Raw genomic sequence first — 16,773 nt, 5'->3', positions numbered from 1 at the left:
GGGACGAGATACAGATACAGTGCGTGTTGCGGGGCTCCCTTTGTCCATGACGGCGAGCAGCTTTGATCTGGCTGTGGGACCTGGATGGGATAGAGCTATTGTGGGTGGTACACGTCTCCCTTTGCCCACAAGGGTGGGCACCTTGTGGCTGTTTGTAGAAGGAGGACGGGCTACTGATACGGTGAGTATTTCAGAGCCTGTAATTCTTTGTTAGCCCGTCTCATCATCTGCTTATGTTCTCTGGTGCGGCCCCTTTTTACCGTTACGCGGCCATCTGTCTCACCAACGCCTTTCTGATGTGGCCCGCGGCGAGTCGTCTGCTGGCCATGACGTGACCATAACATTCACCGTGGCAGGTGCCAGGATGGCCAGCTGTTTGTGAGACCATGACACGTTGGAGAGATAGGGTGGGTGGTGAGGCTTTGCCTTTGTCCCCGAGCGTGCGCATCTCCTGGCAGTCCGTAGGACGAGGATAGGGTAGCGATTCAGTGGGTGTTGCGGAGCTCCCTTTGTCCCTGGCTGCCAGCAGCTTTGATCTGGCTGTGGGACCTGGATGGGGTAGAGATAAGGTGAGTGGTGCAGCTCTGCCTTTACCCACGACTGTGGGCACCTTCTGGTTGTTCTTAGGCTGGGGATGAGATACAGATACGGTGGGTGTTGCGGTGCTCCCTTTGTCCATGACTGCGAGCAGCTGTGATCTGGCTGTGGGACCTGGATGGGGTAGAGGTTAGGTGGGTCGTTGGGATCTCTCTTTGCCCACGATTGTGGGCACCTTGTAGCTCTCCGTAGGTTGGGGACGGGATACAGATACGGTGGGTGTTGCGGAGCTCCCGCTGTCCCTGGCTGCGAGCAGCTTTCATCTGGCTGTGGGACCTGGATGGGGTGGAGATAAAGTGGTTGCTGGGGTTCTCCCTATGCCCACGATTGTGAACACCTTCTGGGTGTCTGCGGGATGGGGACGAGATACAGATAAGGTGGCTGTAGCGGAGCTCCCTTTGTCTCTGGCTGCGAGCAGCTTTGATCTGGGTGTGGGACCTGGATGGGGTGGAGATAAAGTGGTTGCTGGGGTTCTCCCTATGCCCATGATTGTGAACACCTTCTGGGTGTCTGCGGGATGGGGACGAGATACAGAGAAGGTGGCTGTAGCGGAGCTCCCTTTGTCCCTGGCTGCGAGCAGCTTTGATCCGGCTGTGGGACCTGTGTGGGGTAGGGATCACGTGGGTGGTGGGGTTCTCCCATTGCCCACGAGGGCGGGGACCTTCTGGCTGTTCTTAGGATGGGGATGAGATACAGATACGGAGGGTGTTGCGGAGCTCCCTTTGTCGCTGGCTGCGAGCAGCTTTGATCTGGCTGTGGGACCTGGATGAGGTAGAGATAAGGTGGCTGGTGTGGCTCTCCCTATGCCCACGATTGTGAACAGCTTTTGGCTGTTCTTAAGATGGGGTCGAGATACAGATACGGTAGCTGTAGCGGAGCTCCCTTTGTCCCTGGCTGCGAGCAGCTTTGATCTGGCTGTGGGACCTGGGTGAGGTAGAGATAAGGTGGCTGGTGTGGTTCTCCCTATGCCCACGATTGTGAACAGCTTTTGGCTGTTCTTAAGATGGGGTCGAGATACAGATACGGTAGCTGTAGCGGAGCTCCCTTTGTCGCTGGCTGCGAGCAGCTTTGATCTGGCTGTGGGACCTGGGTGAGGTAGAGATAAGGTGGCTGGTGTGGCTCTCCCTATGCCCACGATTGTGAACAGCTTTTGGCTGTTCATAGGATGGGGACGAGATACAGATACAGTGCGTGTTGCGGGGCTCCCTTTGTCCATGACAGCGAGCAGCTTTGATCTGGCTGTGGGACCTGGATGGGATAGAGCTATTGTGGGTGGTACACGTCTCCCTTTGCCCACAAGGGTGGGCACCTTGTGGCTGTTTGTAGAAGGAGGACGGGCTACTGATACGGTGAGTATTTCAGAGCCTGTAATTCTTTGTTAGCCCGTCTCATCATCTGCTAATGTTCTCTGGTGCGGCCCCTTTTTACCGTTACGCGGCCATCTGTCTCACCAACGCCTTTCTGATGTGGCCCGCGGCGAGTCGTCTGCTGGCCATGACGTGACCATAACATTCACCGTGGCTGGTGCCAGGATGTCCAGCTGTTTGTGAGACCATGACACGTTGGAGAGATAGGGTGGGTGGTGAGGCTTTGCCTTTGTCCCCGAGCGTGCGCATCTCCTGGCAGTCCGTAGGACGAGCATAGGGTAGCGATTCAGTGGGTGTTGCGGATCTCCCTTTGTCCCTGGCTGCCAGCAGCTTTGATCTGGCTGTGGGACCTGGATGGGGTAGAGATAAGGTGAGTGGTGCAGCTCTGCCTTTACCCACGACTGTGGGCACCTTCTGGTTGTTCTTAGGCTGGGGATGAGATACAGATACGGTGGGTGTTGCGGTGCTCCCTTTGTCCATGACTGCGAGCAGCTGTGATCTGGCTGTGGGACCTGGATGGGGTAGAGGTTAGGTGGGTCGTTGGGTTCTCTCTTTGCCCACGATTGTGGGCACCTTGTAGCTCTCCGTAGGTTGGGGACGGGATACAGATACGGTGGGTGTTGCGGAGCTCCCTCTGTCCCTGGCTGCGAGCAGCTTTGATCTGGCTGTGGGACCTGGATGGGGTGGAAATAAAGTGGTTGCTGGGGTTCTCCCTATGCCCACGATTGTGAACACCTTCTGGGTGTCTGCGGGATGGGGACGAGATACAGATAAGGTGGCTGTAGCGGAGCTCCCTTTGTCCCTGGCTGCGAGCAGCTTTGATCTGGGTGTGGGACCTGGATGGGGTGGAGATAAAGTGGTTGCTGGGGTTCTCCCTGTGCCCACGATTGTGAACACCTTCTGGATGTCTGCGAGATGGGGACGAGATACAGATAAGGTGGCTGTAGCGGAGCTCCCTTTGTCCCTGGCTGCGAGCAGCTTTGATCCGGCTGTGGGACCTGTGTGGGGTAGGGATCACGTGGGTGGTGGGGTTCTCCCATTGCCCACGAGGGCGGGGACCTTCTGGCTGTTCTTAGGATGGGGATGAGATACAGATACGGAGGGTGTTGCGGAGCTCCCTTTGTCGCTGGCTGCGAGCAGCTTTGATCTGGCTGTGGGACCTGGATGAGGTAGAGATAAGGTGGCTGGTGTGGCTCTCCCTATGCCCACGATTGTGAACAGCTTTTGGCTGTTCATAGGATGGGGACAAGATACAGATACAGTGCGTGTTGCGGGGCTCCCTTTGTCCATGACGGCGAGCAGCTTTGATCTGGCTGTGGGACCTGGGTGAGGTAGAGATAAGGTGGCTGGTGTGGCTCTCCCTATGCCCACGATTGTGAACAGCTTTTGGCTGTTCTTAAGATGGGGTCGAGATACAGATACGGTAGCTGTAGCGGAGCTCCCTTTGTCCCTGGCTGCGAGCAGCTTTGATCTGGCTGTGGGACCTGGGTGAGGTAGAGATAAGGTGGCTGGTGTGGCTCTCCCTATGCCCACGATTGTGAACAGCTTTTGGCTGTTCTTAAGATGGGGTCGAGATACAGATACGGTAGCTGTAGCGGAGCTCCCTTTGTCCCTGGCTGCGAGCAGCTTTGATCTGGCTGTGGGACCTGGGTGAGGTAGAGATAAGGTGGCTGGTGTGGCTCTCCCTATGCCCACGATTGTGAACAGCTTTTGGCTGTTCTTAAGATGGGGTCGAGATACAGATACGGTAGCTGTAGCGGAGCTCCCTTTGTCCCTGGCTGCGAGCAGCTTTGATCTGGGTGTGGGACCTGGATGGGGTGGAGATAAAGTGGTTGCTGGGGTTCTCCCTATGCCCACGATTGTGAACACCTTCTGGGTGTCTGCGGGATGGGGACGAGATACAGATAAGGTGGCTGTAGCGGATCTCCCTTTGTCGCTGGCTGTGAGCAGCTTTGATCTGGCTGTGGGACCTGGGTGAGGTAGAGATAAGGTGGCTGGTGTGGCTCTCCCTATGCCCACAATTGTGGACAGCTTTTGGCTATTCTTAGGATGGGGACGAGATACAGATATGGTTTATGTTGCGGAGCTGCCTTTGTCCATGGCTGCAAGCAGCTTTGATCTACGTTTGGGACCTTGATGGGGTAGAGATAAGGTGGCTGGTGGGGTTCTCCCATTGCCCACGAGGGGGGGCACCTTTGGGCTATTCATAGGATGGGTATGAGATACAATTACGGTTTCGTTTGCTGAGCTCCGTTGTCCATGTCTGCCAGCAGCTTTGATTTGCCTGTGGGACCTGCATGGGGTGGTACAGGTCTCCTTTTTTCCATGAATGTTGGCACTATCTGTGTCTCTGTAGAATAAAGTCACGATATTTATAACGGTGAGTGGTTCAGAGCCTGTAATTTTTTTTTTTAGCCCGTCTCTTCATGTACTAGCGGTCTCTCATTCGGCAACTTTTTACCATTATGTAGCCATGTGTTTCACTAACGCCTTTCTGATGCGGACCACCACGAGTAGCCTGCTGTCTTCTACGTGGCCGTAATATTCACCGTGGCCTCTGCCCGGATCTTCTTTTGGGCCCAGCTCTCAGCCCCCAAGGGGACAATTTTTTGGTGTTCCCTTTGCGTGTGCCTTTGGGAAGCTCTCTGCAGGACTGGGTTGGGTAGAGGCCAGGGGTGTCTTACCTGTCCTGTAGTGTGCTACGAGCTCTCCGTCCAACTGGCGAGGTGCAGGAGGACAGGGGCCATCGTCTTATTGCTTCCCTTTCCAGGATTTTGGCTGTAATTCTCAGGAGAAGCAGCCAAAGAGAAGTCACCCTCCATAGCTGTGGGGAGCCCCAGGTTCCTTGCCTTCCACTGGGTGTCTGCTCCTCTGAGACGTCCCTCGTCTGGCAGTCTGGCTTGGTGTAGCCCTTCTCATACCCTTCTGGGGCTCGTCGTGTTACCCACGCCTTTGCTCCTGGTGGTCCACATCACAGTCTGCTGCCTATGATGTGATGTGAAGGCCGTGACATCACAAGGGCTGGTGCCTGGAGTTGGTGCTGCATCCATGTGATCCTGCTTTTCCAGCTGTCAAATGAGAAGGCACAGTTCAATAAATGATGAAATGAAATGGAAAAGAAGAATTGGTAGTGCTGGGGAAGGAAAGGAGAAGGCTGTAGGATGAATGTAAAGAGCAGCAGCTCAGCCAAGATTAGAAGAGAATTAAAAGCAGCGGGTGGTACCCACGGCCCTGTTTTGAAGATTTGGGTGGTATTTGCTGCTGAGATTTGTGGGTTTGAGGGGTATTCTGGAAGAAAGATGCTTGTTGAGTTTTTTGAATGTGGTAGTTCACACTTTTGGTATTGAAGACATGGCCCAGTGGCCAGTTGTGCATCCTTGATTGGGTGGCAGTGCTGAGGGTATCTGCATAGAGTGCAAGAATTGCATTTGTCTTTCTCTGAAATGAAATAATTTTTTTACCCAGGACTGCTTTCGCTGTGCACTTAATTTTGTCATTGGAAGGAAACACATGTATTGGGTTTCATCTGCTTGGTTCACTGCAGACTATTACATCCTCTTTAATTCACAGGGTACAAGCCAAGTGGTGCCAGGTGAATCACAGGAGTTTCCATCTGAACATCAGGATACAGTTTTTCAGTGTGAGGGTCGCCACACACTGTTACAGGTTGCCCAGAAAGGTTGGGGAGTCTCCATTTTTGGAGATACTAATAACACATCTGGACATGGTCCTGCATAACCAGCTATGGGTGGCCCTGTTTGAGCAGGGCATTGTACAAGATGACCTCCAAAGGTTCTTTCCAACTTCATCCTCATGCTCACAGTCTGTGATTCTGTGATTGTGCGAAATGCTTTATGACTGAAAACCCCAAAAATATCTAGAAACCCTGCTGTGAGAATTTATGGATGCTGTCATCAAAGAAATTCCATAGGATCAGTAATTTGTTGACTTCAGCATAAAATTTAATTGTTTTCTGTTTCCCAAATGTAACACAAAAAAAGTTTATAAGTAGTGAGGTTGTGTGTACTTGTGTTTCTGTAGTCACTCGTTTAGTTAAATACTCATCCAGTTGATAATGTCAGATTTTAAAATACATATAATATAGCGTATCCCTACCTATTGCATCTTCAGGGTAAATCCCAAATTTTTATTTTTCCTTTGACACACACTAGTGGGTTTTAGGGGAGGGAGAGGTATAGTAATTACCTCTGTAGCTGGAGAGAAGCAGTTGTAGGTGACTTAACTTGTTTTGGTCTTACAGCGTTCGTTACTCTGTTAAATGGAGAGCAGGCTCAAAACGCTATTCGGAAATTTCACCAGTATTCTCTTCGGGGAAAAGAAATATCCGTGCAACTCCAACCAACAGATGCTTTGCTTTGCATTACTAATTTGCCCATTTCATTTACATTAGAAGAGTTTGAAGAACTTGTGCGTGCATATGGCAATGTCGAGAGGTGTTTTTTGGTCTATAACGAAGTTACTGGCCATTCAAAGGGCTATGGTTTTGTGGAATATATGAAGAAGGACTCTGCTGCAAAGGCGAGACTGGAACTTCTGGGGAAACAGTTAGACGAGAGCACTCTCTTTGCACAGTGGATGGATGTGAACCAGCTGACGACAAATCTTATTCACTCCAAGTGCCTTTGCGTAGATAAATTTCAAAAAGACTACAGTGATTCAAAAGAACTGATCCAAGCTTTCTCACTAAAGTATAAACCTGTTTTCTGCCAGGTATGTTGAATTTGTATCTTTTGGAAGATTATGGTCGTGATTTAAGTAGCTCTGTATTTGCACCTTCACTACTTGCTCTCTTACCCTTTTATTTCTAGTTTAAGTAGTGAATAGTTATGCATCTGCATTGCAGTATACGATGTGGTACAGATGCTTTATTGGGTTTGGTTTGCAGTGATTGGTCGATGTCATCTGGGAATTTGGCAGGAGACCACTCTTGTGAAGCACCAATAAAATGTTTATAACACATCCTCTCCTCATGTATTTTATTGAAAATAATTTTAGAAATATTTTAGAAAGCTTTTAAAGTAAACACTGATGATGGTTTTATTGCTCAGTAAAGAAAGCCAGAGTGTCTGAGTGCACCACGAGTGCAACAGTCTGGATGATCAAGAATGAATATATTTATATTATATATAATTTCTTTAAGAAACTTTTGCAAATATCTCATGTGTTTTTTTCCCCAACTGGAGAAGATACAGGCTTGGGATCTCATTGTTGGCTGGGCTTGCCAGTCATAGAAGTGGTATATCTTTTGGAAAGCTTGCTGGTATAGAAGAGGTAGATCCTTACTAGCCTTTGCAAGTGTAAAGGTTTCCTTCTCATCATCATGGCTTGTGAGATACTAGACCACAAATAAAATGTTGCTCGTAGAAGTGGTGCACACCAGCGTACCATAAACAGGCAGTAGAAAGAAAGCTTGCTTTATAGTTACACAGTTGGGGGTGATTTCAGTTGTTTGGTTTGTTTGGATTTTTTTCCTAAGTATCTTGGACGGCTGCTCAGGGATTAGCTTCAGGGATAAGTAACCAGAGATTCTCAGCATCTAAGACCAGGAGGACCATCAGGCTGTCTAGTCTGACCACCTGCAGGCCATCACATTTTCCCTAGTGCTCTTTTCAAGCCCTAGTACTTAATAGTTGGCTAAAGCACATCCTTACACTTGCTTGATCCAAATATACCGGGAGAAGCATAAATTGGAAGTAAGTCTCCGGAAACTTGACTGCCTGTCCCTTGTTGTTTTGCACTCGTGTCTGTTTTCTTCAGTTGAATGTATCTGGCTTCAGCTTCACCTCACTGATGACTCAATCGGGGAGCCTTTGCTCCCTGCTATTTTCTTCCTGTAAGAAGGTATTAAATGCTGTAATCAAGTTACTTGCTGAATCTTTGTTTAATTAGCTAATCAGATTGATCTTTTTAAAGTCTTTTACTTCAGGGCTTTTTTCCAGCTGTCAGATAATCTGGAGGCTGTTAGCAGCCTCCGCAAAAATTTTTCAACACCCTTTAAAAATTCTGAGGTTCAAAGAATAACAGGCTTCTTTGATAAAGACTTTTCACTAAACAGTATTGCACTGTGCAGTTAGAGGCACTTAAAAATTTACTTTTACCTTCCTTCTTAGATCGTAATGATACATGTGTCACACCGGGTGTAGGTGAGGAGGGTCTGTTTTTGTATGCATTATATCAGTAAATGGCACTAAATACACGTTTCTGTAAAATAGAGGAAATAAACAGTATGCTTTTGAATTAGGGAATAGGCAGCCAGTCAAAATTATATCCAAGAAAACATTTTTGGCACATTCTCATATTACCTATCACTTACATAAACACACTGTGTAATAGACTAATAGGTAGATCGTAGAAGTATGATAATAGAAGAAAAATAGGTTTACTTATAACTTCCAATTTATTCTCAGTGACTTTCAGAGAATAAACGTGATTTATTCTCAGTCATGTCTCATGTTTCCACTGGGCATCCAGCAGGTACTGAATGGTAAGGGAGGCTCTGCCTTGAGGGCTTGGTGGGGAGAGGCAGCAGAGGTGCTGGTTTGCAGACGTAATGGGAGAGTGATGGAGGCGAACCCCATGTGCTAACGGGGGAGTCAGCCTCCAGAGAGGGAGGATGTGAGGATGGAGGTAGGTAAACAAGTAGTTCAAATTTGACAGATGAAAAAGGGAAGACGGTGGATGAATTTTCATCACAATAGTGCTAATTAATTAGGGCTTTATGAGTGAGGTGACCTAAAAATTAAGTTCAAAGAACGGAGGAGGAAGACCCAAGAAACTGTGGAAAAAGCAGGGAGGGGAGTGTGACATGATGGGTAGAGATGTAAGAGGAAAACTAGGAGAGGACAGGGTAGCAGAATACTGGGTGAGGAGGGGATTTCAACAGAGAATAACTAGGAGAAGTGCCTTTGTCTGGAAAACTTCTGGAAGTTTTAGAGAAAGAATTAAAATGCTTGTTCATACTGTTGTTATTCTATATCTTCGTGACTACAGTCTCTCTCTTCCTGCCTTTTTCTAGTCTTGGCCAGTCCAGCCTTCACACCACTCCTGCATTCAGATTGTCCCTCCAGTAGGGTCACTTTGATCGTTTTGCCCATCTCCTGGTATGGCTTCTTTAACCGAGCTGTCTTGTGCTGCTTTCATGGCTTAGTTCTGCTGGTAACTGATGCAGTATTTCGTCATGTAAATATGATCTTTTACCTAAAATTCTTAGCTGAACTTATGAAATAAACTCTGATTTATTTCATTTTGTTCCAAAGTTACCACTTTTTTTAAACAAATTGATTTCTCCTCTATTGACAATAGAAATGTTCTGTCAGGAAGAGCTGAAGCCAGATACTTATACACGGGTCTTAGAAAAATGGCTTTTCCTAGGACTTACAGGAACACATTTTGTCTTTTGCTTCAACAAAATGGACCAGAAAACCTCATTCCTTTCTTATGTCAACTTTAAATTGTCACTAGAAGGTCTCTACTGTTACCTAGATAGGGACAGAGGGCTTTTCTTCAGTACCTGTTTACTTAGGAAGTTTAAAAATTCCTGATCTGTTTGCAATACTGGTTGCTGCCTTTCACATGTTAAGGGAGTTTTTAACTGTGCATGGAACTATGGTATGTTCCATAGCTGCAAATCATTCTTTTCACAAGTACGTCAGGTCTTTATCAGTGCAGCTAAACTGATGTCAAAATAAAATATAATGCTTCTCCACACATTATACATACGCTCCTGCCCGCATACATACATACATACATACATAGCTATGTGCGTATTTATATATCAAAATATGTGTGTTCTCCAGAGCTCTTCCCAGAGGCCAGTCTTTAACAGTGACATTAAAGATCTGACCACCCTATTGTTCTTCAAAATCTTTGCGATTTATATTTCAATTGTTAGTATAAGTTTGTGGGACCTAATAGTTGGGAATAGGTTGATGTTATCCAGTGAAATCTAGAGGAGATTTGCTCTCTTCCACATCAGAGCTAGTTATTCCCTCCCTTCTCGCCCCCCTTTTTTGCTTGATTTAAATCTGCTCATTCTGCTATAAAACTCTGCAAACAAAGGACAGAGCATTGTTTGACATGTAAGCCTGTTTCCAGTCTGCTTGATTGATCAGTCTGGCAGCTTCTCTTGGCATTAAATACAACGACAGACTTCATATTCTCCTAAAAGGCAGTATATATCGGTGGAATTTGCATTGTTACATGTTTCAAAAACTATCATGTAGCCTGATGAATAACATTTTTATTGTTGTAGGCTTAAAAACTGAACAAAAATGAGTTTATAATTCTTATCCTTCAAAATAAAAGTTATTGTAGCATACAGCTGTTTTTACAATTTATTTCTTATTTCTTTCCTTATTCTGAAAATATGCATTAAATACATTTCATAGCTCGGCTTCTCCATGAGATTAAATTGAAGTGAAGGTGGTAATTCAAGAGCATGCGTGCCAAGTATTATGAAGATATGATATTCAACTTATATCTAGCATGTCTGAGAAAGAAACATACTAATTTGGGTAGGCATTAACATAGGGTGTCAGCTGTTTGTGAAGTATTTTGCAAGAGATAGGTGAAAACACTGCAAGGCAGTTCCTGAAATTCTCCATTTTGTTCAGTGTATTGTGAAATGTTGTTTCAGTTTGCTCAGGATGAAGATAGTTATATTGGTGACTTTGCGGTGGTTGAATATGAAACTGCAGAGCAGGCTGAGAAAGTACAAGAAGTCACCAATGGCATGACTATCAAAGGAAAGAGAATCCAGGTGTCGTACTGTGCTCCGGGAGCGCCAGGCAGAAGCACGTTAGCTGCACTTATAGCAGCGCAAAGGATGGTAAGATATTTCCAAATCTGTTTTCAGAATGAGTTTGGTACACCTTGAGCAGCCTGAAGGGTCAGAAGGATTCAGCTGCTTTGCATTAGGAAAACAAGCCAAGCTTTTGAAAGCATTAGCCTGGTTTTTGGGTTTTTTTTTTAGTCTAGTGAGCCCAATTCAGCCTCCTTCCCAAGAAAAGCATGGCCATATTCTGCAAGGAGGAAGGGTGAAGTATGGCCGTAAGATATCACAAAGTTGTACTTGCATAGCTCTGGGATTTTATTAAATTTAACTATTCCAGTTCAAAACAAAAGTACCTGGAAGTGGAGTCATTTGACAAGCTAAAACTTAGTTTGAAACAGAGAGGCAAGAATTTGTCAATTTTAAGATAAATTTCAAGGTAGGAGAAATAGTTTAATTTCATGCTCGATCTAGAAGAAAGCTTTTTACACCCACATGTCTTATCAAATTATTTCCTAGAACACTGGATGTGATAAGTGTTACATGAAGCTGTCTTAAAAGTAAAAGCAGAACAGTCTCATTACTTTGGCTAGCTTTAGCCCACATCTTTATAAAAGAGATGAGTAGGGCTATTATAAGATAGTATGTGGTGTTCATGTTAAAAGTGCCTTTCATATTCTCCTTTATTGATAACTCTCTCTTGGTTGAAGGGAAAAAAAGAAACATGTCTTAGGAAAAATAATATGCTTGAAGTTTTGGGGAAATAGTTTGTTAGGCATTTCATTTGAGGGAAGAGGAGCATGGAAAGGAGCAGGACACAGGCAAGGAGATTTCTGTGTAAAATGAAATATGTACATTACCAGCACACGATTTTGAGGGATTTAAATGTATTCTCTTTTTTCTTTTGATTCTAACATTTTTTGTATCTCTCTTAACTGGAGATGAGGAACAACAGGAAAGGCTTGCTTCCAGAGCCAAATCCAGTGCAGATTATGAAAAGTTTTAATAATCCAGCAATGTTGCAAATGCTACTGCAGCCCCAGTTGCGTGGACATGCTGTTAAACCTGGTAAGTTGTCTTAAAACTGAGTTAAAAAAAAAAGTAAACCCCCGTTCTTAGTGATACAAGGTGTGGTGGTTTAAGCCCAACCAGCAACTAGGCACCATGCAGCTGCTCGCTCACTGCCCTCCCTCCCAGTGGGATGGGGGGCAGAATCAGAAAAAAAGTAAAACTCGTGGGTTAAGATAAGAACAATTTAATAACTAAAGTAAAATAAAATGTAATGCTAACAACAACAATAATAAAATATAATAATAGTAGTAATGAAAAGGAATATAATAAATTAATTAATTTTAAAAAACAAAAACAAAAACAAACCACAAAAACCCCCAAAAAACCAAACACAAGGAAAAAAACCCAACGCACAATGCAGTTGCTCACCACCCACTGACTGATGCCCGAGCAGCGACCAGCCCTCCCAGCCAACTCCCCCCAGTTTATACACTGAAGATGACGTTCTACGATGTGGAATATCCCTTTGGCTAGTTCAGGTCAGCTGTCCTGGCCACTCTCAGCTTCTTGTACACCTGCTTGCTGGCAGAGCATGGGAAACTGCAAAATCCTTAACTTAGGATAAGTGCTACTTGGCAATAACTAAAGCATCAGTGTGTTATCAACGTTATTCTCACACTAAATCCAAAACACACTGCACTAGCTACTAAGAAGAAAATTAACTCTGTCCCAGCTGAAACCAGGACACAAGGCTTTCAGCAAAGGAGGGAAGCAGGAATACTATTTTAAATTCTGTGCAGACACTGTTTCAGTGTGTCTGTGTAGACACTTTTGCATTTTATGAAAGCAAAAGCAAGAGGTGGATTGCTACACTATTGTGTCTGGGTAAAATTCAGTGTTACCTAAAAACGTCCTCACGTTAACTCTGTGGTCTCTGAGTGTTTATATTAGAAATGGGTTTAAAATGAAATGTCTTTTGCAGTAATTAAAATGGCAACTTAAAATCTGATTCTAGATCTGAATTTTGCAGCCTGAGTCTTTCTCTTATTGTTTCCAATGTAAATCTTTACTCACTTGGATGCTACCGTAGTGATACACAGCACTTCGTAACGGCATTAGCCAAAACCATTTCTCTGCCTTCTCATTAGGATGGATGTGAATAAATATATTAAAAACAATCTTAGCGCATTTCAAATGGTGAAAGTATTCAGAACAGGAATGAGAACAGATAATTTGAAGAGTCAAGTGGAGGACAGCTAAGAGTTTGTGACATAACCTACTGACAGAAGATACACAAACTGTGTGTGAAGTGAGGACTTTATTGAAGAAACACTTTAGCTAATGCTGAAGTGTCAAAGCACTTCAGATAATGCTGTGGTCTTGCAGTCAACAGCGGACATTTCTGCCTCTTTGAGCAAAACTCTCAGCTTTAAAGGAGCTCCATGACAGTACATTTGATCTCTAATGCTGTTAATTGCAGATCAAAGCTGGGTGTATTGAAAGATTTCATTATAGTGACCTTTAGTATAATGGAAAGTTTTGTGGAAACCACATCTGAAAAATAGAGAATAACTCTTCTGAAGATCTTTACTTGCCTAACTTATAAAACACTGCTACTTTGTCTTGTGTTTCTCAAACAGTTCTTGGAGCATCTGCAGGTTTACCTCACCTTATAAATTCAGCAGTTGGCCCACCTTTTTTGCAGCTGAACAAAATTCATCAGGTACGTGACAAAAAAAGCTTTTGTCAAAATACGTATTTGTGCAGATCTTAGCATGAAAAATATTCTCAAAGTTTTAAGAAATTACAACTAAAATCAAGTGTTCTCGTTAAAGCTATGTTTAAGAAAAGCACTTTATTATGAGATGCTTATGGGGATGTAAGAGCAGACTGTGCTTACTATCCACAAGTGAGTTATTTTATCTTAACTGAGCTTTTGATTTGCTAACACCTGCTGATGTAGAGACAACTTGCCATTACAGGCCAAAAATTAGCACTTGATACACACTTCCTGTAGAGAGACTTGATTGTTTTATCTTATTCAAGCCAACAAGCTTAGCATCATTATCTTCATTTTAAAGCTTGCAGGGACTAAAATATGCTATATATGCAATAAAAAAATAGTGATTTGCAGATGTTACTTCTTAGTCAAAAAAACCCTGAGGTTATAAGCTGTTTAAAGTGTTCTCGGAGTATCTGTAATTCACTGTAAAGTTGATGCGACTTCCATGTGGACACCAGAATTTCTGAAAGATACTATACCGGATATTTGGGTTGAGTTTGCCAAAGAAGTTGGTGATGAGAACATGCTAGAGTAGCACCCACAACCAGAACTGCAGCAGTGCGCTTGGCCAGCAGCCTGCCTGGCCTCCGCCTTGCATTGAGGTTCTGTCAGAGATTTGTCCAGCTCTGCCAGCAGCCAAAATTTGCCTTTAATATTCATGCCAGAGATTTTCATAAGTACCTGTGAAGGACTGGAGTCAGTCACTTTGACTTACTAATTCTGATGTTTCAGAAATTCCCATTTAAAAAATAAAATCCCCTCAAGTATTAGTTGTTATTTCTGCTGTTCTTTTGGCAAACACAGACTCATAGATCTTAAAAAAGACCAAATTAAAATGCAGAGATACACCTTGTGTAAGTATATTTAGCCTTTCTTTTTTTTTCTGCTAAAAAATAGTAGGTGAATATATTCATTTTGAATAAATACTACTTAATTTTGCCCCCTCAAATGAATTGCTTTTGTCCTGTGCAATGAAAAAATACATCATTCCTTGCTTTTATTTTTCTTTTATTTAAATGACATTTTCAATTGGTATATTTAGTTACTGCTGCTCTCTCTTCAGCCTTGGAGAGTCTATGCTTCCTTGGAAGGCAATGTGAATGTTTTCTAATCGCAGCTGGAGACAGGCATGTTTTACACAGTTAACAGTGTGATTGATGATGATCCAATGTTTTTTGGCTCAAGAGTGCTGCAGCCAAACAACTTAGTGTTTTCTCTTTAGAGAGACTTACAAGTCTAATTCTCTTCCAGGGAGCTTCCTGTCATTTAATTAGCTCCAAACCTGGTCTAATAGCCTGAATTTTATTGAGAATGATTTGATTATCCCAATTCCTTCTGTTAGGCACATTTTTCTGTTACTTAGTGACTTATTTCAGAGCATTCTCTAAAGCCAGAGAACCAGGTCACTATTTTTATTGTCTTGAAATTCAGTATTGTCACAAGATAGAGGAACACACAGTGCCTTGGCTTGACTCTCTCCCCACCTCCCCAGTCACACACTGATTCAGCTTCCTGTGTATGTTGGTTTTGCTATTTTATATTCAAGATTTTGCAAAGTAATATAATGAGAAGAAATGGCATTTTTAGGATGATTATGCCACATCATTATAAGATAATTTATAATGAAAGATTCAACAGAGGGGAATTTGAACAAATGGGTTATTTACCCAGTAATCTTTCAACTCTGGAGGTAGCATGACTTTCAACTTCTTTCTCTTAATTTCTCTTAGTTACAGTTATCATGTGCCAAAATAATGCATTTTAAACTTTCTCAGTGATGTGTTTTCCTGAGTCATCCAGCAGTTTATTATATCTTTATTAACTGATTCTCCACTCCTGTATTTCTGAAAGTTTTGCAATTGAACTAATACATTTTCTTCATTGACTTAACGAAGTTTAGAGGGAACAACCATTGGTATTGGTTACAATAAACAGCCCGGGATAATTTCTGCTGGAAATCGCTTAGGACAATTAAAATAGCAGATGCATAACTAATCTAGATATGGCGGTTTTTTGTTTTAAATTGCACATTATGAGTCCAGAAGACTATATAGGCACAGAGGTTTTTTCCCTAGGGAATTTGACCCTGCCACATAGAGACACAACCTAGGCTTGAAAATACTTGTGAGGTGTTTTGCAGGAGGCTGCAAAATCTGCAAAGCCATGCATCGGAAGAGCTGCCTTCTTTTTGGGTTCCATCTTAATTACCTGGGTTTGGTGATCTTTGCTACGTAGGAGATTTTAAAAAAAAAATTAGGAAGGCTATACTAATTGTGATTTGACACAGTCAATGTCCCATATATCTATTCTTGCACCACTGTACAAAAAGGTTTGTAGAGCAACCTATGTTTTGCCTGGCAAATCGTGCTCAGGAGCTGCTGCCAGAAAGACAGTTTCAAGCCTGTGTTCAGCTAGCATGAATCATAATGTGGTTTTGTGATCCAGAGTGGGCATAAGGTTTCTTTTAAGCCACTGTGCTAGCCAGAGCACATAATGCTGAATATACCAGTAGCCGAGTCTGAACATGGTGCGACAAAGTTGTTAAGTGGCTCAATTCTGGTGGCAAACTGATCCAGAATTTATTTGAATGAAGAATATATTAGTATTTTATAGACTTGACAATCTGTAGGCACTGTGATTTGTAAGCTTTTTAATGGTTCTGGAATAGAATTTCATGTAGGTAGTTGCCACTAAAAAGGCTGGAAAAACATATCCGGATATTCCTCTTTGAAAGTAGAGATACTGTTTGGTAACTGTAAAGCAAGGGATGAGAGTCCCTGCCGGTTACAGCCAAGTCCTGTAAACTGTATAGATATCTGGCGGAGATTATGTATTAGAATTGCAATGCAAGGCACAATGCAAATGTTAACAAACAATGAAGTCCTTATTCATAGACCTCGTAATCCCCTGAAGCCTTGTGTCTCGTCTTTCTTATTGGCACTGTAGGTAACTCCCTTATCTAGGTTGTCTGCAGAGGCTTCAAACACATTTAGCTTTCCCTGTTGGCTTAGACACAGGGGCTGCATTGGAGTCTGGATTGTATTTGGAGTATACTCTTGATCCTTTAGAAACCATCAGAAAGCATACTTGTAGTTGTGAGGTGAAAAAAAGGGCTAGGCAGAAGAGGGGTTAAAAGAACTTGAAATAACTTTCTGTGACTGAGGCAAAAATTTGGTTCTGTGGAGGAAGTAGTTATTTTCCTTTGCTGTATTAACTCAGAAACT

General features: G+C 43.6%; 1 protein-coding gene across 3 annotated transcripts in view; it reads left to right on the top strand.

Annotated features, from left to right (window-relative positions):
• RAVER2 (ribonucleoprotein, PTB binding 2) overlaps nucleotides 1–16,773 on the top strand; it is an 81,223-nt gene that overhangs the window by 52,718 nt on the left and 11,732 nt on the right. For all 3 annotated transcript variants that reach the window (XM_049809424.1, XM_049809425.1, XM_049809423.1), the window contains exons 3-6: nucleotides 6,226–6,695; nucleotides 10,621–10,812; nucleotides 11,697–11,823; nucleotides 13,407–13,489. In XM_049809424.1, the coding sequence (XP_049665381.1) occupies nucleotides 6,226–6,695; nucleotides 10,621–10,812; nucleotides 11,697–11,823; nucleotides 13,407–13,489 (872 nt within the window). The remainder of the gene's footprint in view (nucleotides 1–6,225; nucleotides 6,696–10,620; nucleotides 10,813–11,696; nucleotides 11,824–13,406; nucleotides 13,490–16,773) is intronic.

Source organism: Accipiter gentilis, chromosome 8 (assembly GCF_929443795.1).
Source record: "Accipiter gentilis chromosome 8, bAccGen1.1, whole genome shotgun sequence".
NCBI lineage: Eukaryota > Metazoa > Chordata > Aves > Accipitriformes > Accipitridae > Astur > Astur gentilis.
This window is presented reverse-complemented; position numbering and strand designations above follow the sequence as displayed.